This window comes from Budorcas taxicolor, chromosome 5 (genome assembly GCF_023091745.1).
Source record: "Budorcas taxicolor isolate Tak-1 chromosome 5, Takin1.1, whole genome shotgun sequence".
Classification (NCBI taxonomy): domain Eukaryota; kingdom Metazoa; phylum Chordata; class Mammalia; order Artiodactyla; family Bovidae; genus Budorcas; species Budorcas taxicolor.
In genome coordinates, this window is record NC_068914.1 from 141,293,203 (window position 1) to 141,318,998 (window position 25,796).

Below are 25,796 nucleotides of genomic sequence, written 5' to 3' on the forward strand. Positions count from 1 at the left end.
TAAATCAGAGTAGGTGTTATTGATAAAGGAGTGTGATGAGTAATGATAAATACGCTATAATAGAGATCTGTACAAGGAGTAGCACAAAGAAGAGAATGGTCAGATCTTTAGAAATGAAGATGGGATTCAGCAAGGAAAACATCTTAGAAAAATGCGGTAAGATTGGCTGGGTGTTGGTCAGTGAATAGCCTTACTTATGCAGTTAAGTGGAGAGATTGCATTCTAGATAGAGGGACTCTCTTGTCCTGCCCAAAACCAGAGTGAAATAGGCACTTTTGAGAGATAACCTGTAAATTGGACTGCCGAAATATAGGCTGCTGTCTTGAGGTGTGTCGGCAGAAGCTGATATATGTAAAGGTGAGATCACAAAGGACTTTGCTTTTCCTCTAAAGAGTCTGTAGACAGTATTCCAGAATAATGTTGTTGCTGTTGTGTTTCACTCAGTCGTGTCCAACTCTTTGCGACTCCATGGATGGTAGCCTGCCAGGCTCCTCTGTCCATGGGATTCTCCAGGCAAGAATATCGGAGTGGGTTGCTATTCCCTTCTCCAGGGGATCTTCCCAACCCAGGGATTGAACCTGGGTGTCCCTCACTGCAGGCAGATTCTTTACCCTCTGAGCCACCAGGGAAGCCCCCAGAAGGATGAGGAGCCATTAAAAACCTGAAGTGAAGGACTGGTATGGCTATGTAATTGTGAAAGTAGTAAAGTAGATGGATTGGAGGTGATAAGATGATAGGCAAAGAAATCTGTTAGCTTGGGTGCTTTCAAATGTTTTGACCACATGGAGAAGAATACAAAGATGTGGATGTACACGTAAAGAAATGAGAGTCATGCAACAGTATTTACCTGTATTGTGTAGAATGCATTCTGAGGTTTTTCTGTTTCAGAATGCTGGTTTCAACACATTAAATTGTTTTTACCAACTAAAGACTTGCAGCCTGTACCTTTAAAATGTTTCAGAGACTTGTAGTTCAGCAGAAGATGGTAGGTGTCTAAATCAAGGGAAGCACCACTGATGGAGAGGAGGGAGCGGATAGATTTCAAAGTTATTTTAGAAGTAGAATGAAAAGGTTTTAGTAACCTAGCTTAGAGGTGATAAGTTTAGGTTGAATTAGCAGGTAACCTCATTGAATGACTGCACTCATAAATGAGACTATATGGCAGAGACTAAAAAGACAGTGGATATCATGTTCAGCTGATGTAGGTTTTTAATTATCTTTTTATATAAATTTAAATGCTTATAATTTGCCACAGATGCCATTATTTATTCATGATCTGCTTTGTCCCTGGAATCTAGAAAATGTTAACAAATGGTGGTGACTGTGAGTTCAGTTTGGATTACGTGGCATTGAAGCTGCCCCCTTGGGTGTCCCATTGAAGCTATTCAGAAAGCTGTTAATAACTCTGTGGGTCTGTAGCTCAAGAGAGGGAGATGGGCTTTTTGTTTTTTTCTTGATAATTACAGCTGAGGCAGTAGATGAAATCTCTGAGGGAGAGGAAGCAGAGGAGGAAAATGCTGCTGCTAAGTCGCTTCAGTCGTGTCTGACTCTGTGTGACCCCATAGACGGCCGTCCACTAGGCTCCCCTGTCCCTGGGATTCTCCAGGCAAGAATACTGGAGTGGGTTGCCATTTCATTCTCCAGTGCATGAAAGTGAAAAGTGAAAGTGAAGTTGCTCAGTAGTGCCAAACTCTTAGCGACCCCGTGGACTGCAGCCTACCAGGCTCCTCCATCCATGGGATTTTCCAGGCAAGAGTACTGGAGTGGGGTGCCATTGCCTTCTCCAGAGGAGGAAAATAGCAGGAGGTAAACAGAACTCTAGGAAGCACCTGTACTTGAGGCAGACAGAAGAGAATGAAGCCAACAAGGGGAAACATAACAAATAATTGGACCTGGTAAAACTAAGAGAATGGTGTCCTAGAAGAGGAAAGGATCAGACATTTTTGAGGGGAAAACGAGCCAGCAGTACTGAATGTATAGAGTTGTGAATGAGATGAAGAGTGCATTGACTATGGCATATAGGAGAACTTTAAGCTTTACCAGACTAGTTTCATTGTAATAGTAAGGACCGAAGTCTACTTTCAATGAGTTAAAATGTGACCCAGAGACAAAAAATTGAAGACAGTGAGTGTAAACTATTCTTTCTTAAAAGTTGGTGTTAGAAGGAATGCCAGAGTAGGGGGGAGGTGGGGAATGAGAAAGATGGGCTGGTTGCCTATGGGCTCAGAGCCCACAGGTGGTATAATATGTGACCCACAGCCCCTCCATGGTATGGAACTTGGTAATGTCATTTTCTTTCAATTCTTAGATTTAATCATGAGTTTAGCTCATCTTATAGGAGGATGGGAGGTTTTGAGGTGAGGTGGAACAAAAGGAAAGTTTTAAGAGATACGCAGTTGTGAAATACAGTCTGACTATTCACAATGGAAGGATTTTCCTTCTCAGTAGAAGAGTAATGTTCTGCATTTGGTGAGCCCTTGTGCTGTGTTTTCCCCTCTCTCTCATGTTGATGCCCTGTTTTAAAGTCTCAGATAGCTCGGGGATCCCATGAAGGTTGCTGACATGGTCCTCTCATGCTCCGACTTTTCTCTCTGAGCCCTCAGCTACTCTGGTACCAGAGACTTTATGTTCCTTGCCCTCAGGCAACTAGACTCACCCTTAAGGCAGCAGCATATTGGGCCTGAGAGCTGATGCTCATTGGTAGCTTCAAATTTCTCTTCACCAGGCATAAATGTCACTTTTCAGATCTAAGATCAAGCTCAGAGCTGATTTTGGCTTCTTTACCATTCCAGGTAAAACGTTTGACCCTAAAATTTTCTTAGACATCTTCAAATAATATTGATTTTTATGATATACAGAATGAAGTAGGATAGGTTTTGTCTATATATGTGTTTTTAAACTTCTTAATGGTGTTTTAATCTATAATTCACTTAACATTTTTGTTACCAATTTGCAGTTATACTTTCCAGTGTATTGTCCTATGTCTGTTTTCACCTAGGAGTCTCGTTTTGGTTCCTAACAGTGACATTTATCTGTCTACGTATCCATGGGGCATGGTGTGTATGTATTCATAAAAAGGAAAAATGCGTATGGGTTGTCTTCGTTAGGCTCAAATTCTGCTTGCACACCCTCTTTCCATTACTGTTTTGAACCTACAGTTGCTTTTCCATTATGTAACTGGACTGCATTCCCATTTTAGATCCAACTGAGGAGCCAGCACCACAGGCCACCAATACAGTGGGTTCTGTTATTGGAGTAATTGTTACCATCTTTGTGTCTGGAACCATATACTTCATCTGCCAGAGGATGTTGTGTCCACGGATGAAGGGCGATGGGGAAACCATGACTAACGACTATGTGGTTCATGGACCAGCTTCCGTGCCCCTTGGTTACGTGCCACACCCCAGTTCTTTGTCGGGATCTCTTCCAGGTGAGCCAGGACTGACCCATTGAGAATCAAGTCTTGGCAAGATTGCCAAGCTTCCATTATGGAAACAGAATACTGCCTACAGTCTACTTCAATGTAGACTGTTTGGGGTTTAAACAGTTACAAGGACAAATGTTCGCTTACTTTTAGTAACTTCTTTTTACACAGAAGACCTTAGGTATGGTTTGATAGAAATTGGCAAAGGATACAAAGCGAATACATGCACATACAAGCATTTATATTAATATATCATACAGTTATTGCATGTATACTTCATTTCTGGGCTTCCCAGGTGGCGCTGGTGGTAAAGAACTTGCCTGCCAATGCAGGAGACATGGGTTCGATCCCTGGGTGGGGACGATCTAGAGGAGACCATGGCAGTGCACACTAGTATTCTTGGTTGGAAAAGTCCATGCACAGAGGAACCTGGTGGGCTATAGTCCATGGGGTCACAGAGAGACTGAAGTGACTTAGCACGCATGCACTCTGCATTTCTAGATGTGCTCTACTAAAGTTAATCAACTGGCCGTTTGTTGAAAAGAATTATAAACCACAGTTCATTTGGTTCACTACCAAGAGACCTGTACTACGGAGCCCAGGAATTAGAGGAGGCCAAAAAACAGATGAGGTTTCCTTTTCAGCAGATTTAGAAATGCCTGATTGATAGCAGGGAGGAATACATCATCTTATGTTTTCTCCTAACTTAGATGAAGACAGTGGGAGGAGGGTTTATTCAAGCATGGCCAGGGTGCCAGATGTTCTGTCCTTGGGGAAGACTGCATTCCTCTAGGGAAGTACAGCTTTCTTTTCAATGTCTTTTGATACCCTTAATGAAAAGAAGCCTTTCTTGTAATGAATATGGAGAAAGAGATACCAGGCCAAAAACCCTGTGAAAATAACTTAACTCTGGTTGTTAGCTGTAAGGAAATAGATGATTTTTAAATTGTTAATAGATTCCCTTGTTGCCATACCTAGTTTGTTAAAGGTGGAATTTGGGAAGTCACTTGTGAAAAATAGAATTTCTTCTTTAGCATTGTGGTTGTGATTACAACAACATTTACATCTAGTAGATAAAGAAATAATTTCCCATACATTGAATTTATGCTCTTAACAATGGGTTTATTTTTCTTTTGAGCAGACCGATTGCTTTGTCTACCCTGCTCTGCACTTCTGCTCTTCACAGTTCTTTTTTTCCTCAGGTCCTTTAAGAGACTGAAAACCTCTCGTCTTGAAGAGCTCTGCTTCCACTCTGGCGAGTAGGAAGGGCCAGGAGCTATTCTTGGCCTTGTGTTATAGGCCAGCTCTCAATGGAAGTCCCCACTTCTAGAGAACATTTGTTTGCCTTTTCCATTAAGTGTTTTCAGTGATTATTGGGAAAAGAGGGCATACGTTGTTTGAAAATGGAGCTATTTGACTATTGATATTTGTAATTCTAGGACTAAATAAAATGATTTCATGCCTTCTTATAGACTGCACTCAACTTCAGTATTTATCCTTCATTTTAGGAATGTCTCGTGGTAAATCAATGATCAGTTCCCTCAGTATCATGGGGGGGAGCAGTGGACCCCCTTATGACCGAGCCCACGTCACAGGAGCGTCGTCAAGTAGTTCATCAAGCACCAAAGGCACTTACTTCCCTGCAGTAAGCAGCCTGTTTTCCTCTGTTCACTTTGAATGCTGAGATAAATAAGATCTTAGATGTTTAACTTATTTATTAAATATGGGTACTTAGCAATGGTAGTGTAAAAAGGTTTTCATATAGAATTTAGACATACAAGGCCCAAAGGATTTACCACCACCATGTGAGCACTTAGAATGTGCTCAATTTAATGACTGTGTAGCAACCAGCATATTTGAAAGTATTGGACATTAATCTCATATACCAGGTGAAAGTAGAACTGTTGAATAGTACCTCCTGAGAGGCTAAGGACCGTCATTCTGTGACCTCTCAAAAGAAGGAAGAACATGTGGTATTTCTCCTAAGTAAGTAATCTTTCTCTAAACATTTATAGTTCTAAAAATCAGAACCGAGTTGTGCTATACTTAAACCAGTAACTTGTAGGTTGCAGATTTCCTTCTCATCACCTTGTGTTATTTACCCCTAATGAAACTGTGTCTTGAGGGGTGGAGAGCCACAGTCCTTAAAGTACTGTTTTAGGTTAATTCTTTGAAAAAGAGGAATTGAAGAGGAATATGAACAGAGATGAAGGAACAGAAGTTGAGAAAAGGCTAATAGCCTCTGTCTGGATAGACTGTTCTTATTTCAATCATTTGGTTTTCTTTCCTTTTTAGATTTTGAACCCTCCGCCATCCCCAGCCACAGAGCGATCACATTACACCATGGAATTCGGTTATTCTTCAAACAGCCCTTCCACTCACAGGTCCTACAGGTAATACACATCCTCCTCCAGTGTCAGTCCACATATTTATTAGAAGGAAGTGGTTGAGTTGTGAGTTTGCTGTGGCCCTGGCTGAGTAGATGATGGTCACCAGGAGACAACAGGCATCTTGTCTGGGTAATGCTGGTATTGCCTCTACCGCAAACCTTTTTCTTTCAGGGCATTAGACTTCCATTAATTAACGTATCGTTGATGCACAATATTATGTAAGTTGCAGTTGTGTAATTTAGTGATTCACAATTTCTAGAGGTTGTTTTGTTCCATCTGTAGTTATTACAGAATATTGGCTATAGTTCTGTGTTGTGCAGTATATCCGTGTAGCTTATTTTACACCTAATAGTTCATACCTCATTCCCCTGTCCTTTGATTTCTCCTTCCCACTTCCGTCTTCCCAGTGGTGATCACTAGTTTGTTCTCTGTGTCTGTGGGCCGCCTCCTTTTTTTGTTATTTTCACCGGTTTCTTGTATTTTTTGGATTCCACGTATAATTGATATCACAGAGAATATGTCTTTCTCTGTCTGAGTTATTTTACTTAGTGAATATCCTCCAAGTCCATCTGTGTTGTTGCAAATGGCAAAATTGCACTCTTTCTCATGGCTGAGTGTAGTCCATTGTGTGTGTGTGTATGTGTGTATACACATACTACATCTTCTTTATTCATGTGTTGATGGACACTTAGGCTGTGTCCATATCTTGGCAACTGCAGATAATACTGCTGGAAATACTGGGGGGTGTGTATCTTTTCAAATTAGTGTTTGCAGTTTTCCGGATATATACCCCAGAGTGGAACTGTCAGGTCATATGATAGTTCTGTTTCAGTTTTTTGAGAAACAATGGCTACATCAGTTTGCATTCCCACTAACTGTGTAAAAGGATTCCCTTTTCTCCACATCCTGCCAGCACTTGTTATTTGTGTTCTTTTTGGTGATAGTTGTTCTGACTCGTGTGAGGTGATAACTCACTGTGGTTTTGATTTGCACTTTGCTGATAAATAGCCACATCAAGCATCTTTTCATGTGCCTGTTGGCCATCTGCATTTCCTCTTTCGAAAAATGTCTGTTCAGGCCTTCAGGGAACTGTACATTTTTTAAAAAGAGCAGCAATTTTTTTTTGTGGCTGGCTTTTGTAGTATTAAGATAGAGCCTCCAGGCTTTGGCAGTATTCTAAGGAAAAGTTACCCCCAAAGTGACTTGATTTCAGAATATGTTACTGCTGAGGTTAGGTTTGATTGATCATCTCAGTGGAATGTTGGGATAAGACGAAGGTCCGGAGAGTTAGGAGAGCTCTAAAATAGCAGAAGTATTAAGGGCACAGAATTTGAGAGAAGCTGAAAGAAGGTTAAGTTCAGCTCTTGCTTACATATGTTGTTATTACAATCTGGAGTGAAAGCTTTCTCATATAGTTGCATGGAATAAATCATGACTCATTAAAATAAACTGCAATGTGTTTGTAAGCCAGAAAAGGGGAGATGCTATGCCTCTGTGCTGATTTGTGACTCTATGGAGCAGAGTGAACAGGATCAGTCCTAGTGTGTCATCCTTACTCTTTCGTCTTACTAGACAAGCCAACAGAAAGTCAAAAACTTACATTCTCTTCAGACACTTAGTGCCCGTGCTTATTGGCATCACCCATTATCTTCTCAATAAGGTGTTTCCTGGCATTCCAGTCGATTGCCCTGATGTATATATAACCTTATAGATGTGTAGAAATGAAGTGGAAACTGTTTATACCGTATCTCATTCAGAATCCTTATGTCGCTTTATGGATAAGATAGCTTTGACTCTGAACTGATTGATTTTATGTTTTACTTAAAGAGTTGCTTTCCCTACCCCAGATTTGTTCTAAAAAGTCAAAATAGAAAGGCAGAAACCTGAAAATTGAAAAAACAAAAGGAAAGAGCTAAAATTTTACTTTTACACAATTTCTTTAAATTAAACACTGTTTGATTCAGGTAGACATAATTGCATCAGAAACAGTTCTTTTTTATGAAAACTGTTTTGTTCTGTATTGGACTAGCTGATTAACAGTGTTACGCTGTGATAGTGTCGGTGCACAGCAGTGTGACTTGGCCATACAAACACCTGTTTCCATTCTCCCCCAAACTTCCCTCCCAGCCAGGCTGCCACGTAACATTGAGCAGAGTTCCCTGGGCTGTACAGGAGGCTCTTGGTTAACCATTTTAAAGATATCAGTGTGTACATGTCCTTCCCAAACTCTGCATCTATACCTTCCTCCCATGGTCCATGTTGTGTTTCTCCAGCCCCCTACCTCCGCCAGCAGCGCTGTTTGTTCTCTATTTCTGTCTGTCTGTCTGTCTCTGAAAAACAGTTCTTATTTAACTGTTTCCCACATCTCAAATTAAGCCCAGTTTATTTCTTCAGTGTGAAACTTTTTATCATTTAGATTTTCTTGAGGGTTGGGGAAAAGTTGCAAAAGTTAATACATTTTGTTAATCTATTTCATTTCTCTCCTCTGGTGTTTTGTTTTTTCCTCCTCTCCTGTGGAAATGGAAGTATTGGGCCTTTTAAATGTTGAGCCAAGAAATTTCACCAAGGCTCACCACCTGATTGGACAGAAAGATAAGACATAAAAAATACTGTGACATCATGTCAATACTGGTAGTAAAAGTGCTTGAGAACCTGCTTAGCAGGTCGTGTAACTTCTGGTCTTTTATAGCCATTTCTTTTGATATGGAGGGCTTGCCTCAAATGGCATGTATCCTGAGGTGTGTTACCCGGCACATCGTCAGATGTTTTATAAATTGTTGCTTCAGTTTTATACTTGCTCTTGCCCTACTGTTGCAGTCATTTTATTTGATGAGAAAGCATATGAATAAATCCTGACTGGGATAAATATGAAATAAGATCAGCTTTACTATACTTAGACTATAAAGTGGTATAAGAAGTTATAGTAGAAAAGATGGAAAAATCAACACTTTTTAAGTCAGCCCTTAATTTTACTAATACATTTCTCTTTCCAGTGTGCCTTTTTCTTTAGTTAGCCATGCTGCAGACTTAACAGTTATAGATTGGTTGAAAAGATAGCTTAAAGGGTGTACAGAAATAGGTCTCTGAAATATGTTTTGGAAAACTCACTGGTTCTGTATGGATTCCTGGAATTTGTCATTTTGGTGTTCAGTTAGAGCTGCTCTTATGACCACATGCTTGTCTACATACAGTATAGGAAATTGACACTCCTTTCCCCAAATCACGGTAATTTCTCTGTACTGATAGTATTAGTAATGGGATAGATATGTTCCTTAGGCTGTCTACCAAAATTCAGCCTGGCTTGTACAGTATTTGTACAAGAGAGAATGAAGCAAAGAGAGTAATGAAGTCTTCGGTCATCATTAAATTATTCATCAGGTAAATCATAGAGCGTTTGAGGAATGTTCAGGGAATGCTCACATGTTTGAATAATGTAAAATCATAAAGACACATTCTCACAGATCATGGAAAGGCAGAAATTGATGTCCACTATACAGACTAAATCCCAGGGTGGGCTGCCGTCTCTGGGGTCGCACAGAGTCGGACACAACTGAAGCGACTTAGCAGCAGCAGCATACAGACTAAATGCAAAATGAGAGATTTTTTCCAAAGATGACAATTAAATACAACTTTGGGTGGTTCCTTTTTATTGATACAATGTTACTTAAAGATGTTGTTTTTTAGTCACTAAATTTAGCCTGGCTCTTTATGGTCCCATGGACTGCAGTCTGCCAGGCTCCTCTGTCCATGGGGTTTCCCACACAGGAATACTAGAGTGGGTTGCTATTTTCTCCTCCAGGGGATCTTCCAAACCCAGGGATCGAACTCGCATCTCCTGCATTGCAGGCAGATTCTTTACTGTGGTGCCACCAGGGAAGCCCAACTTAAATACGTAAGCACACATCCAGAGGTTAGGATGAGTTCATCATTCACAAGATAATGCTGTCTTCCTCCTTCAGCCTGCCTTTGAAAATTGCCTCTTGGTTGGTGCCAGTTTAAATTGTCATAGTTGATTGTCTTCCAAGTCAGGTTTACATTTAATGCCTTTGTATTTGGATAGAGAAACCACTCTTCTATAAACTAATTCATCTTCTCCTGGTTTCTTCCCTGTATCAGCTACAGGCCGTATAGCTACCGGCACTTTGCGCCCCCCACCACGCCCTGCAGCACAGACGTGTGTGACAGTGACTATGCTCCTAGCCGAAGGATGACCTCAGTGGTGACGGCCAAGGGCTACACTAGTGACTTGAACTATGACTCAGAGCCTGTGCCCCCACCTCCCACGCCCCGAAGCCAGTACTTGTCAGCAGAAGAGAACTATGAAAGCTGCCCGCCTTCTCCTTACACGGAGAGGAGCTACTCTCATCACCTCTACCCACCGCCACCCTCTCCCTGTACAGACTCCTCCTGAGGAGGGGCCCTCCTCCTCTGACTGCCTCCAACACAAAAGTGTAAATACGAATTTGGTTGAGATCTGGAGGGGGGGGAGGGAGCTATTATTGAAGGATGAGGCAGACCGTGTACAGTTAAAATTATAAATGGGGTAGGGAAAACTGGAGATATTTGTACAGAAGGAAAAGATATTTATATATTTTCTTAAAATAGCAGATTTGCTGCTTGTGCCATAAAAATTTGTATAAATAATAAATTTGTACTAAAAGTTTTATTTTTGCAAACTAAATACACAGAGCATGCCTTAAACCCAGTGAAGTGACTGAGTACAAAGGAAACAGGAATTTAAAAAACGGCATCACTGACCAGGAATGTCTGGGGTTTTATTGATACCAAAAATTTAAAAAAAAAAAAAAAAAGCAAAGAAATTAAAGTCCATCTCAGCAGCAAACCATATATACTCAGAAGGAGCCCAGTGGCCTTCATGTTAACTACCCTTTGAATCCCAACAAGTTTAAGAAACGAAAGGCAAAAGAAAAGAATACTAATTTTGGATAAAAGGCTTTGTTTTCTCTAGGGGTCCAATAATTTTAGCGAGGAAGATAGATATTTCTAAAAATTCATTCGGGGTGCTGCTGTTGTGGGAGAGATGAGCTCTCTGGTAAAATGCTATGGGGCCGTTTTGTTTGCAAGCCTTCTGTCCCTATCTTAAAAGTCACCCCTCTGTCATGCATCAGTTTATTTCCTGGGTGATTTCACCTTGCTTCCTCCCTTAGCAGCATTATATTTTGCCAAGATACCATAATTTATTCACCATAAAATCTGGGGATTGATTAAATAGAATTTGCTAAATGAAAGTTTTGTTTTAATATTTCTACTAACTCCTTTCCCCAGTCAGCTTAGCTCTTCAATTGGACTGCTGTGTCCGCATAAGGATCGAAGGTTAGACAAGTTACGGTTCCTCTTTATTCCAAGATTGTTTTAATGCTCAATACAGTGTCTTTTCACAGCACATATAGAAAGTGTTTAAGAGTTACAAATTTAACCATTAAGTTTTTGTTGTAAATTAATCATATATCCTTGCAGTACTTTCAGCATATAATACCACAGTATGAAATCATTTTTATATATATATTTTTTCCTAGTAAAACATTTAAATATGTTCCGGTTAGAGACAGTCTATTTTAAAAGAGGATTTTTTTTGTTATCGTTAGGTTTTCCCTTTATTAGTTGTTGGTGACATTTTCATGTTCTTTAGGCTGATTTTTTTCAGAATGATCTCTACACACATAACCTCTTTCTAATGTGTGGCGTGAGTTGAATACAGTATCTTTCTGTTAACCTAATGTGAATATTAGATTGTTTTCAAATTATCCATGAATTACTCTTATAATCACCTCTTATATATTTTATGTGTCTTCTCTCTTACTCCATTATGGATTAAGGTGATTTAACAAATTTAACGATATGGCTTACATGAGAAGGAAAACTGAACTTTTCAGCTGTCAGAACTTGAGTAGAGGGGGATAATGGAAGGCTCTTCTGTGCTCTGCCTGCCCCGTGTGGCACTGGGGCTGCTGCTGCTTCAGCTGTCAGGGCTGACCTGTGAAACGACGCTGGCACTGCTCTGCCACCTTGTCAGAAGTCAGTTTCCTGCTTTTTCACATGTTTGCAGCATTTCTCTGCTAAAGTTGAATGTGTTTTTAAACTAATGTATTTTTACCTTAACAGATGTTGGTCAGTTACTTAATGAATGATGATTTTTTTTTTTTGTTTTAATTCTGTTTTGCTGAGGCCACCCTGTCTAGATTTCAGGGCCCAAGAGAAAACAATGGAAGAAAGGATTTATAATTTTGGTGGAGGTGAACTAACTTTTTAAGCAATTAAAAATACCTAAGTAATCTTTTTAAAAAATTAAAAAATGCAGTTTCAGAATATCACATCGGTTATTGGGGTACCCTATATGAATCTGGTGCATTTGATTTTGCGTATAAATAAATGGTAATCCATCAGTGTCTTGCATTTCAGTCAGACGAGCGTTAACTCTTCCTGTTGACGAAACAAAGTGCTCAAGTTCTAACAGAATGGAAATTGAAATTGCATTCTGTGACACACAGAGGCACTTGATGCTCACATGAAGATGGAAAGGTTAGCAATAACTGGGTATCAATTAAAATATGAGAATTCTTGATGTTTACACTTTTTAATGTGCATCTTTATCTAGTGGGCTTCCCATCTGGAAACTTGCACTATAATGAACTAAGAAGAATATTGCCTTGTTATATCTCAGTTCAAGTGCTTGTACTGTGATGGCAATGGCCTCTTCTTGCAAAATACTAATTTGTGTGCCAATTTGTTTGAAATTATTTGAAGGCAGTTCAGCTTAGTCTCAGAATCCTCTTTCTCAATGTTTTGAGATGGAGTCTTAACATTTTGGGGAATATTTGAAAGGTACAGTTTGAGAAAATTGTCAAAATTCAGGATGGATTTATTGGTCCTCAGGTTATATGGACAGTTAAGCTTTAAAGTAGACCATCTTGTTTATGAAACACAAGATCTTTAATTGGAAGATAAAAAATTAACATAAGCACAAATCGGGGGGAAAAGAAAACAATTTTGAATTTGTATTATTTTGAATTTTTGAGTTTGGATTATTGCTAGATGCATTAGCCATGCTGAGGGGCAATGAATAAAATTTCATTATATTCCTTAAATATAGTAGCATTTGTTGTGATTGTGTATCTTGAAGTGTGCCCACTTAGTGATGTGATTAAAATGACCTGAGAATTGGACTTTAGCATAGCATACTTTCTGTGCACTACAGTAAGCTTTTTTTCACTAAAGTGGTCTTTTATACTTCTAAACTTTTATAACCTTGAACTTGGCTCCTGCAGAGCTTTGGTTTTTTGAACCCTGGCCCAAAGAATTTTGCTGTTTATATCAGATAATGGCATATTCACAATTAACAAAAAAACAGTTAAGGCATAGAATTTTCTCAATACTGATTTTTATTTCAGGAAATTTTATTATGCATCTGATACTTGCTGTAAATCTAGCATATTGTGAGATACATTACGTTTAGCAGAAAATTATCATTATTTTAATTTTAATACAAAAATACTCTGATGTACCACCAAAAGATATCTGACCCTTTATCAGTTTGAGAACAGCTGTTCTGAAGGACTCATATTTAGAAATGAAGACTTTACAGTACATTTTTATCTAATATAGACCATTAATTGGGATGACGCTTTGAGCAGAGGATTGACTTTGTTCATCATTTTAAAATATCCCAAAGTCAATAATTTATATAAGACCAGCTCACTTGATACTAAGATCTAGAAATAGCCACTGTCTGCATTAGATTACAGTCAGTTTGGCAGGATAATTTTTTTGTTTGGTTTTGCTATAGAGGCTCATTAATGAGGAATACTGCCAGTAGGTTTAGTAGCTGTGTCTTATCTAACCTATTAAAGAACTGTGTATATTTATGTGACATGACATCAATAATCATAGTATAGAGACTATTTGGGGTACAGGAAAGGCTTGCCTTCAGCAAACAAGCCTGGCTGTCTGTGATAGGTCTGCTGCTGTTGTTTTGTGCCTAGACTAGATTCTTAAAAAGTATAGTTTTTAAAATTGCTTTATCTCTTGCAGGGGAAAACTTGTTCATTGATTTTGCATGTCATAAAAGCAGCATGATGGTTATACAAGATTCAGAAAAAAAAAAAAAACACCTTGGCCTTTTCATACCTCCCAAGTATGTCATACTTTCAGTATGTATAGTACTTCATTCTGAATAATGACATGAGTAGTATGCCTGGAGTGTGGATATGAATGTGAGATTATCAGATGGCTGACAAATGTTTGAGCATCAATAAATGAGACTACAGACTTAAGTGTAGACATGGACCAAGTCTTAAAGAAGTTCATAGTCAAGCACTGTTTAATATATATTCTCAGAATTCTTAAACTCAAGAGATTTAATTTTGTTTGGTACTCCTTTCCTTATTTCACACCTTAAGTGAACCCAGAGAAATAACATGATTTTACAAAGTACTGTAGCATATGTGTGGTTTCCAACTTTTGGAATTGCATCATTTTACAATGCGCTCAAACTTTAGCTTTTGAAATTCTCACAAGTTTTAAAGGATTTTGGACCCTAACGCATAACATGATTTTAAAATTGTGAATCCATATACTTGAGACATTTGACTGGATTCTGCCTCTTTTCCAACTAATTCTGTACCTGAATGGAGAAGGGAGGAAGATTCTTCAGTTTATCTAGATGATTTAGAATGAAATTACTGACCTCATCCTTCTTAAGGTAAACTTTACTGTTCCTTTTTCTTTTTTTATAAGCCATTCTTAAACCATTCTTAAGTTACTGCTAAAAGAAAATTATCATGACTTTGCAGATACAATTATAAAGAACGTGATGTCTTATACTCAGAAGTGGAAATAATTTTTAATTTTCCCATTACTTCGGGTTTGTCCAAAAGTTAACACCAAAGAATTATACAGTCTGCTTTGCCTAACTGTCCATTCTTTAAGAAATAATTTTGTAAACATCACATATAAGCAGGGCAGGGGTATAGATATATAGAAAGATATATATATATATATATATATATATAGAGAGAGAGAGAGAGAGAGAGAGAGAGAGAGAGAGAGATCTCTATTGTATCTCACTAAATATTAATGCCTAAGTAAGAATATTAAAAGGAAAATAAAACAAGTCTGATTAAGGTTACATGAAATTGAGTATCTAGGATTAATTGAGAACATTTTAATGAGAGTAAAGAGGATACTGAGATGCTTAAGCTGGACTAGCCTTATTTGCAAGTGAAGGATCTGGTGCTGCTTTCAGATGTTTTATCCTCTGTGTTTTTAAATTTTTTAAGCTTTAATCTTCGTCATTGTCTTAAAGTCAGCTGGTGTTTCTTGTTCATGGACTTTGGTACGATGGTGCTTTGCAAGGATGTAATTATATTTTAATGACCAACATTTGGTCAGCCCTTGTCCTCTATTCACGTCCCCCTTTTTGTAAAATAAGTGCTTTAATTTTAAACTGTATAAAAAATACCTTGTATAAATCCCCCTTTTGATTATTACAATAAGTTGAGTTGTAACAAATGAAATGTTGATTTTTATAATAAAACAGTGGAAAATAAAAGTGTCATTTCTTTTCAGCAAGAAATTAAAACGGTTGTGCTTTGCTATGATAAATGAATGCTGTGTTTCACACACAACAGAACTCACCTTTACTATTTGCATTTCAAATAAACAACTTTGGAAGAGAGGTTTGAGCAAGGCTTTGCTTTGTGCAGTGTTGACAATACCTGTGATTGGGAACAAAATAAGGAAGATTTGAGTCGGCTTATCCTCTGCACAGCAAAGCCAATCTACTGACACCAGGTTGTGGTAAAGGAAAGCACAGCATTCATTTGGAGGACGCCAAGCAAAAAGAATGGGAAGTTTGTGCTCAAAGACCCAAACTCCCTAGTGGCTTTCAGGAAAGCTTTTTTAAAGGCAACATTTGGGATAAAAACTGCAAAGGACTTGACCTTGTTGTGATTCATTTCAGTTCAGTCGTTCACTCGTGTCCGACTCTTTGCGACCCCTTGGACTGCAGCATGCCGGGCCTCCCTGTCCCATCACCCACTCTTGGAGCTTACTCAAACTCATGTCCATTGACTTGGTGATGCCATCCAACCATCTCATCCTCTGTCATCCCCTTCTCCTCCCACCTTCAATCTTTCCCAGCATCAGGGTCTTTTCATATGAGACAGGTCTTCGCATCAGGTGGCCTAAGTATTGGAGTTTCGGCTTCAGCATCTTCCAATGAATAATCAGGACTGATTTCCTTTAGGATGGACTAGATGGATCTCCTTGCAGTCCAAGGGACTCTCAAGAGTCTTCTCCAACACCACAGTTCAAAAGCATCAATTCTTTGGTGCTCAGCTTTCTTTATAGTCCAACTCCTCACATCCATACATGACTACTGGAAAGACCATAGCTTTGACTAGATGGACCTTTGTTGACGAAGTAATGTCTCTGGTCTCTGCTTTTTAATATGCTGTCTAGGTTGGTCATAACTTTTCTTCCAAGGAGCAAGCATCTTTAATTTCATGGCTGGAGTCACCATCTGCAGTGATTTTGGAGGCCAAGAAAATAAAGCCTGACACTGTTTCCACTGTTTCCCCATTTATTTGCCATAAAGTGATGGGACCGAATGTTGAGCTTTAAGCTAACTTTCATTTTCCTCCTCTTTCACTTTCATCAAGAGGCTCTAGTTTTTCTTTGCTTTCTGCTGTAAGGGTGGTGGTATCTGCATGTCTGAGGTTATTGATATTTCTCCCAGCAATCTTGATTCCAGCTTGTGCTCCATCCAGCCCGCCATTTTGCATGATGTACTCTGCATATAAGTTAAATAAGCAGGGTGACAATATACAACCTTGATGTACTCCTTTCCCAATTTGGAACCAGTCTGTTATTCCATGTCTAGTTCTAATTGCTTCCTGACCTGCATACAGATTTCTCAAGAGGCAGGTCAGGTGGTCTGGTATTCCCATCTCTTTAAGAATTTTCCACAGTTTGTTGTGATCCACACAGTCAAGGGCTTTGGTATAGTCAATAAAGCCAAAGTATATGTTTTTCTGGAACTCTCTTGCTTTTTTGATGATCCAGCAAATGTTGGCAGTTTGATCTCTGGTTTCTCTGCCTTTTCTAAAACCAGCTTGAACATCTGGAAGTTCATGGTTGACGTACTGTTGAGGCTGGCTTGGAGAATTTTGAGCATTATTTTACTAGGATGTGAAATGAGTGCAGTTGTGCGGTAGTTTGAGCATTCTTTGACATTGCTTTTCTTTGGGATTGGAATGAAAACTGACCTTTTCCAGTCCTGTGGCCCCACCCATCAACAGAAAATTGGATTAAAGATTTACTGAGCATGGTCCCACCCATCAGAACAAGACCCAGTTTCCTCCTCAGTCAGTCTCTCCCATCAGGAAGCTTCCCTAAGCCTCTTACCTTCTCCATCAGAGGGCACACAGACTGAAAACCACAATCACAGAAAACTACCCAGCCTGATCACATGGACTACAGCCTTGTCTAACTCAATGAAACTGAGCCATGCCGTGTAGGGCCACCCAAGACGGACAGGTCACCGTGGAGAGTTCTGACAGAATGTGGTCCACTGGAGAAGGGAGTGGCAAACTACTTCAGCATTCTTGCCTTGAGAACCCCATGAACAGTATGAAATGGCAAAAAGACATGACACTGAAAGAGGAACTCCCCAGGTCTTAGGTGCCCAATATGCTGCTGGAGATGAGTGGAAAAATAACTCCAGAAATAATGAAGAGATGGAGCCACAGCAAAAAAAGCACCCAGTTGTGGATGTGACTGGTGATGGAAGTAAAGTCTGATGCTGTAAAGAGCAATGTTGCATAGGAACCTGGAATGCTAGGTCCATGAATCAAGGTAAATTGGAAGTGGTCAAACAGGAGATGGCAAGAGTGAACATCAGCATTTTAGGAATCAATGAACTAAAATGGACTGGAATGGGTGAATTTAACTCATGACCATTATATCTACTACTGTGTGCAAGAATCCCTTAGAAGAAATGGAGTATCCATCATAGTCAACAAAAAGAGCCCAAAATGCAGTACTTGGATGCAGTCTCAAAAACGACAGAATGATCTCTGTTCATTTCCAAGGCAGACCATTCAGTATCATGGTAATCCAAGTCTATGCCCCGACCAGTAATGCTGAAGAAGCTGAAGATGAATGGTTCTATGAAAACCTACAAGACCTTCTAGAACTAACACCCCAAAAAAATGTCCTTTTCTTTATAGGGGACTGACATGTAAAAGTAGGAAGTCAAGAAACACCTGGAGTAACAGGCAAATTTGGACTTGGAGTACAGAATGAAGCAGGGCAAAGGCTAATAGAGTTCTGCCAAGAGAATGCCTGGTCATAGCAAACACCCTCTTCCAACAACACAAGAGAAGACTCTACAGATGGACATCTCCAGATGGTCAACACCAAAATCATATTGATTATATTCTTTGCAACCAAAGATGGAGAAGCTCTATATAGTCAGCAAAAACAAGACCAGGAGCTGACTGTAGCTCAGATCATGAACTCCTTATTTCCAAAGTCAGACTTAAATTGAAGAAAGTAGGGAAAACAACTAGACCATTGGGGTATGACCTAAATCAAAACCCTTACGATTATACAGTGGAAGTGAGAAATAGATTCAAGGGGTTATATTTGATAAGAGTGCCTGAAGAACTACAGATGGTGCTTCGTGACATTGTACAGGAGGCAGGGATCAAGACCATCCCCAAGAAAAAGAAATGCAAAAAGGCAAAATGGGTGTTGGAGGAGGGCTTACAAATTGTTCTGATTGGTTGGTGGTAATGTAGCAGTGGTGTTTCAGGAATCTTCGTCATCAACTTTGTGATACCACCTGTGGTCAGCATGTAGTTACCATCGTCTGCCTGGTTGGGAGGGTCTTAGTTTCTGTGGAATAACTCAGAGGTAGGCATCAGATTGTTGTATATATCCTTGAGAAGGAGCTGTTTTATCACAGAGCTATTGTCATTACTTTTCTTGCTTGACTGTTTTTCCTTTATTTCTACATTCCCCCGCTTCCCTAATTAGCAGGAACTTCAGGAATCTCGGAGACTGAAGCCTTTTTCTGCAGGCAAGAAACAGGAGGGCCCCACAGGCTCCAGCTCAGTTTCACAATTTGTGCTTCAGAATGCTCTTGTTATTAGTAAATTCCTGGAAGACATCCTGATGTAGGCTCTGAGTCACCCCCTTCTCCTCCTCCAAATTCTCTTTAAAAATGAACATTGCTTTTCCTGGTGCAGAGCCCAATAGGATATGAGGATACTGAAGGGTAGCAGAGTATACCACTGCAAAATATGCCACGTTGGCATCTTGATTATTTTGATCAGTAGGCCCTTAAAAAATAGCAAATGCAGAGAAAAGCTGTCTCTGAATTCCCATTATCTACCTAAAGACAGATTATCTAAAAGGAACACAATTGTCATAAATGATAAATTCTCTCTCCTGAGAGTTTCATCAACCAGGGAAGATTGACATCACAGGAGTTAAGTTCAGTTGCTCAGCCGTGTCTGACTGTTTGCAACCCCATGAACCACAGGACGCCAGGCCTCCCTGTCCATCACCAACTGCCGGAGTCTACACAAACCCATGTCCATTGAGTCGGTGATGCCATCCAACCATCTCATCCTCTGTCATCCCCTTCTCCTCCTGCCCTCAATCTTTCCCAGCATCAGAGTCTTTTCAAATGAGTCAGCTATTCACATCAGGTGACCAAAATAATGGAGTTTCAGCTGCCACATCAGTCCTTCCAATGAACACCCAGGACTGATTTCCTTTAGGATGGACTGGTTGGATCTTGCAGTCCAAGGGACTCTCCAGAGTCTTCTCCAACACCACAGTTCAAAAGCATCAATTCTTCGGTGCTCAGCTTTCTTTATAGTCCAACTCTTCACATCCATACATGACTACTGGAAAAACCATAGCCTTGGCTAGACAGACCTTTGTGGACAACGTAATGTCTCTGCTTTTTAATAGACTATCTAGGTTGGTCATAACTTTTCTTCCAAGGAGTAAGCGTCTTTTAATTTCACGGCTGCAGTCACCATCTGCAGTGAATTTAGAGCCCCACAAAATAAAGTCAGCCACTGTTTCCCCATCTATTTCCCATGAAGTGTTGGGACCAGATGCCATGATCTTCATTTTCTGAATGTTGAGCTTTAAGCCAACTTTTTCACTCTCCTGTTTCACTTTCATCAAGAGACCCTTTAGTTCTTCATTTTCTGCATAAGGGTGGTGTCATCTGCATATCTGAGGTTATTGATATTTCTCCTGGCAATCTTGACTCCAGCTTCTGCTTCATCCAGTCCAGCATTTCTCGTGATATACTCTGCATATAAGTTAAGTAAGCAGGGTGACAATATACAGCCTTGACATACTCCTTTTCCTGTTTGGAACCAGTCTGTTGTTCCATGTCCAGTTCTAACTGTTTCTTCCTGACCTGCATATCAGTTTCTCAAGAGGCAGGTCAGGTGCTCTGGTATTCCCATCTCCTTCAGAATTTTCCACAGTTTCTTGTGATCCACACAGTCAAAGGCTTTGGCATAGTCAATAAAGCAGAAATAGATCTTTTTCTGGAACTCTCTTGCTTTTTCAATGATCCAGCAGATGTTGGCAATTTGATCCTTGGTTCCTCTGCCTTTTCTAAAACCAGCTTGAACATCTGGAAGTTCATGGTTTATGTATTGCTGAAGCCTGGCTTGGAGAATTTTGAGCATTACTGGTGTGTGTGAAATGAGTGCAATTGTGCAGTAGTTTGAGCATTCTTTGGCATTGCCTTTCTTTGGGATTGGAATGAAAACTGCCCTTTTCCAGTCCTGTGGCCACTGCTGAGTTTTCCAAATTTGCTGGCATATTGAGTGCAGCCCTTTCACAGCATCATCTTTCAGGATTTGAAATAGCTCAACTGAAATTCCATCACCTCCACTAGCTTTGTTCGTAGTGATGCTTCCTAAGGCCCACTTGACTTCACATACCAGGATGTCTGGCTCTAGGTGAGTGTGAGTGATCACACCATCGTGATTATCTGAGTCGTGAAGATCTTTTTTGTATAGTTTTTCTGTGTATTCTTGCCACCTCTTCTTAATATCTTCTGCTCTGTCCATACCATTTCTGTCCTTTATTTCTTTGCATGAAATGTTCCCTTGGTAGCTCTAATTTTCTTGACGAGATCTCTAGCCTTTCCCATTTTATTGTTTTCCTTTATCTCTTTGCATTGATCACTGCGAAAGGCTTTCTCCTCTCTCCATGCTATTCTTTGAAACTTTGCATTCAAATGGGCATACCTTTCCTTTCCTCCTTTGCCTTTGGCTTGTACTGTGCAAATAAATGCTGTACTTTCCTATACCAAAGCCTGGAGTCAGTAGGTTGGCTTTATGAGCAGACCCAAGTTGGATTTGGTAACAGTTTCTGCAACCACGTAGGGACTCATCATCTCACATGGGTGTCTCTCATGTGGCACCTTAGACCCTAGTTTGTGGTGGTTCTGATTCTGTCTAGCAGCCACCTGAGCACATTTGTTGCTTGCCACTGACTGGGAGTCATTGGCCCACAAGCTCTTGATATTGGTGAAGGAAGCATGGCATTTGAAGGAGGTGGTTGAAGTGTCTGGTGAGTAGCAGAAGTCTTTTGTGTGACGATAGGGTCTTCTTCCCTATTGTGTTGCCTTGGCTGGAAGTTTTCTTCAGTGTTTGGGACTTGGTCATTTGGCTTTGGTCTGAGTGGAGCACTGCTTTAATTGGCTTTTCCCTTTTGGACTGAGGAGTCTTTCTGACCCTTTTGTACCACCTGAGTTGTACCTGGAGATCTCTGGTTTGGACGAGGCCCCCCACATCACCATCTAGAACAGAGAAAGGAGGTTCCTCACTCTTGAACTCAGGAGCTGTGATCCTGAGAGACCTCATTGCGCTGGTGTTTCTTTTGGCACTTACTGGTGGATATCTGACAGTACCATCCGTGGATCATTAATGACGGGTAACCTGAGCTCTATCTTGTAGACCCTTACAGTATATTTTGTAGATCTGGGAGGTCTTTAGCTATACTCCCATGAAAGAAAAAAGATTTTTAAAACTGCATGGCCTTGTTACTCCTTGAGATATGGAGAACAGTGGACACTAATGGCTCTCTAAATTATAACATCATCTTTCAACTAGAGCTGTTTTATAAAAGGGAAGGAAAATGTGATGAAATTCCTTATGCATAGGCTTTCTATGCTGTTGTGTCTAATTAAATCTTTTGAAAATGGTTTGGCTTTGAGCCTTTTGGAACTGGTTTGGCTTACATATTGGGGGTGGGGTGAGCGCTGTGAGTGTATAGTTGTAGTAAAGAAGGTGCAGTGGTTTGATTGGTGGACTTGAGAAACAAAAATTCATTTCCTGAAAATAGCTCTTTATCAGCACAAGCTGGAATCAAGATTGCCAGGAGAAATATCAATAACCTCAGATGACACCACCTTTATGGCAGAAAGTGAAGAGGAACTAAAAAGCTTCTTGATGAAAGTGAAAGAGGAGTGGAAAAGTTGGCTTAAAGCTCAATATTCAGAAAACGAAGATCATGACATCTGGTCCCATCACTTCATGGGAAATAGATGGGGAAACAGTGGAAACAGTGTCAGACTTTATTTTGGGGGGCTCCAAAATCACTGCAGATGGTGACTGCAGCCATGAAATTAAAAGACGCTTACTCCTTGGAAGAAAAGTTATGACCAACCTAGATAGCATATTGAAAAGCAGAGACATTACTTTGCCAACAGAGGTCCGTCTAGTTAAGGCTTTAGTTTTTCCAGTGGTCATGTACTGATGTGAGAGCTGGACTGTGAAGAAAGCTGAACGCCAAAGAATTGATGCTTTTGAACCGTGGTGTTGGAGAAGACTCTTGAGAGTCCCTTTTACTGCAAGGAGATCCAACCAGTCCATTCTGAAGGAGATCAGCCCTGGGTGTTCTTTGGAAGGAATGTTGTAAAAGCTGAAGCTCCAGTACTTTAGCCACCTCATGCGAAGAGCTGACTCATTGGAAAGGACTCTGATGCTGAGAGGGATTGGGGGCAGGAGGAGAAGGGGACGACAGAGGATGAGACGGCTGGATGGCATCACAGACTCAATCAATATGAGTTTGAGTGAACTCCGGGAGTTGGTGATGGACAGGGAGGCCTGGCGTGCTGGGATTCATGGGGTCGCAAAGAGTTGGACACGACTGAGCGACTAAACTGAACAAAACTGAATGATGCATCCTACAAAATTAGGCCACCCTCAGTTGGGGTCCATAGATTTTTTTCTATAATCCTGTTAGGGGAAGCACACTGATTGAAACCGCCCACCCTGGCCAGGCACCATAGTAACCATTTGCATGAGTTGTTTTATGACAGGAGATCCTGATGAGGAATACGGAACTAATAAGCCACCACCAACCGGAAGAGTTCGGGAAAGGTCTGAAGGAGACACCGCGTGTCCGTCCACTTCCCGGAATCCCTCTTGCTAGCATCCATCTTGGCTTAGTGATGTATGCGCCACCAGGAAAGACTCTGAATTAGAATGATTGGCCAAAAGACCACCCGGAAACTAATCCCATCACCGTAAAACCTGAGACTGAGCCACGTGGCAGAGCAGTTCTCCTGAGTTTCCTTACCCTACTGCTCTCCACCCGGGTGCCCTTTCCCAGTAAAATCTCTTGCTTTGTCAGCACATGTGTCTCCTTGGACAATTCATTTCCGACTATTAGACGAGCCCAGTTTTGGGCCCTGGAAGGGGTCCCTCTTCCTGCAGTAATACCATGTGGCCACAAAATCCTTTAGACTCCAGAGAAAAATGATGAAGATAGAGCTCTTTTGACATTCTAAAATGTTTTTTGTTTGTTTGTTCTTCTGTAATGCAAATAGAGGAAGCAGGTTTTCTAGGAGGAACTTGCATTTCTCTCCCTGTGCATTTGAGGTATAAATGTTTTGATTGGACTCTCAGAAACTTTGATGTCTACAATTCCTGAGACTAAAGGGAAAAAAAGGAAAAAGAGGGAATTTTAACTCTCTGAGGAAAACTATGAGATCTATGTCTATATGGATGGATGGATGTGTATGTTACAAGGATGCTATGTTTTTACCTCTGGTTGATATTATAAAAATTAATTTGTAAGTGATCTCCATTTAATTGGCTTAAAGGAAAGTAAGCACATAAATTCTCAGAATTAGAAAGTCACCCGAATGAATTTCAGATTCACATAATTGGGAAATATTTAGTATTAAATATTTCTGGTATTAGAATTTATTGATTTAATGTAGACATGTTTTTGATTCATTGACATTAAATAGAATATTTCTATTGTACCTAGTTTTACTGAGCATCAGTAAGATTTTAATATTCTTGTTACAAAATTTGTCAGCAAGGAAAATAAGTTGTTATGATGAAACTTTAAGGTATATGAAGTGGTTCAGTTCAGTTAGTTCAGTCACTCAGTCGTGTCCAACTCTTTGCGACCCCATGAATCGCAGAACGCCAGGCCTCCCTGTCCATCACCAACTCCCGGAGTTCACTCACATTCACATCCATCGAGTCAGTGATGCCATCCAGCCATCTCATCCTCTGTCGTCCCCTTCTCCTCCTACCCCCAGTCCCTCCCAGCATCAGAGTCTTTTCCAATGAGTCAACTCTTCGCATGAGGCAGCCAAAGGACTGGAGTTTCAGCTTCAGCATCATTTCCTTCCAGAGAAATCCCAGGGCTGGTCTCCTGTAGAATGGACTGAATCTCCGTTCAGTCCAAGGGACTCTTGAGAGTCTTCTCCAACACCACAGTTCAAAAGCATCAATTCTTCAGCGCTCAGCCTTCTTCACAGTCCAACTCACATCCATACGTGACTACTGGAAAAACCATAGCCTTGACTAGTCTTTGCGAATATCTAATTTGGGAATATCTACTTGAAAATCATCTCTCCAGGTTTTGGTAACTTGAAACTTAAATGATGGAAATTTATTGAATATCCAGGTCATCTCACATAAGGTAAAATGCTGAAACATTAATTGTTAGATAAATCTAAGTTTACCTACTTTTGTCTTCTTGTGAGAGAAAAACTAAGAATGCTTGTGTTTGTTAGACACATATCTGGTACCACAAAGAGGAAGGAAGTTGTGCCAGGAAAAGATATGAGTTTCTAGAGGTTACAGAATGTATTCATGAGTCGGCCAATCAGGAAATGCTGGTATGTTCACAGTTGCTTACTTCGTGCTTTTCACTAGAGATTAAGGTCTTTGATGGTTAAAATTTGTAATATATATGTATGTAAATGGTGTTGGAGAAGACTCTTGAGAGTCCCTTGGACTGCAAGGAGATCCAACCAGTCCATTCTGAAGGAGATCCGCCCTGGGATTTCTTTGGAAGGAATGATGCTAAAGCTGAAACTCCAGTCCTTTGGCCACCTCATGCGAAGAGTTGACTCATTGGAAAAGACTTTGATGGTGGGAGGGATTAGGGGCAGGAGGAGAAGGGGATGACAGAGGATGAGATGGCTGGATGACATTACTGATTCGATGGACATGAGTCTGAGTGAACTCCGGGAGTTGGTGATGGACAGGGAGGCCTGGCGTGCTGGGATTCATGGGGTCGCAAAGAGTTGGACACGACTGAGCGACTGAACTGAACTGAACTGAAAGCTACTAAACTAATAAGGAAAGCATTTCAGTATGCAGGGAAAGTTGGAGGTGTGTTTTTATTAAAAGAATTGATAAGAAATTGAAATTATTTTTTTAAAGGAAAAGAAAGTAATTTTGTCCTAAAGCTGATTACTTCTAAATGGGAAAGGAAATAAAGGATAAACTAATATTGATACAGAAAGTTGTAGATTTATAGAAACGAAAAAGAATCTTTAAAAGGAATTCTTTGTGTGATCAGGACTAGGATTAGAATGACTTTAACTGAGTAAATAAATTTTAAGATTGATAGTAAAGCAGTACAAAACTTGAATTATGTTTTTC

The 25,796-nt window shown here is 40.2% G+C and overlaps 1 protein-coding gene across 1 annotated transcript in view; it reads left to right on the forward strand.

Moving 5' to 3' along the window:
- LRP6 (LDL receptor related protein 6) overlaps positions 1-10,225 on the forward strand; it is a 168,707-nt gene extending 158,482 nt beyond the window's left edge. The window contains exons 20-23 of the mRNA XM_052640462.1: positions 3,200-3,430; positions 4,933-5,069; positions 5,720-5,817; positions 9,931-10,225. Of these exons, the coding sequence (XP_052496422.1) occupies positions 3,200-3,430; positions 4,933-5,069; positions 5,720-5,817; positions 9,931-10,225 (761 nt within the window). The remainder of the gene's footprint in view (positions 1-3,199; positions 3,431-4,932; positions 5,070-5,719; positions 5,818-9,930) is intronic.
- Positions 10,226-25,796: the final 15,571 nt, after the last annotated feature.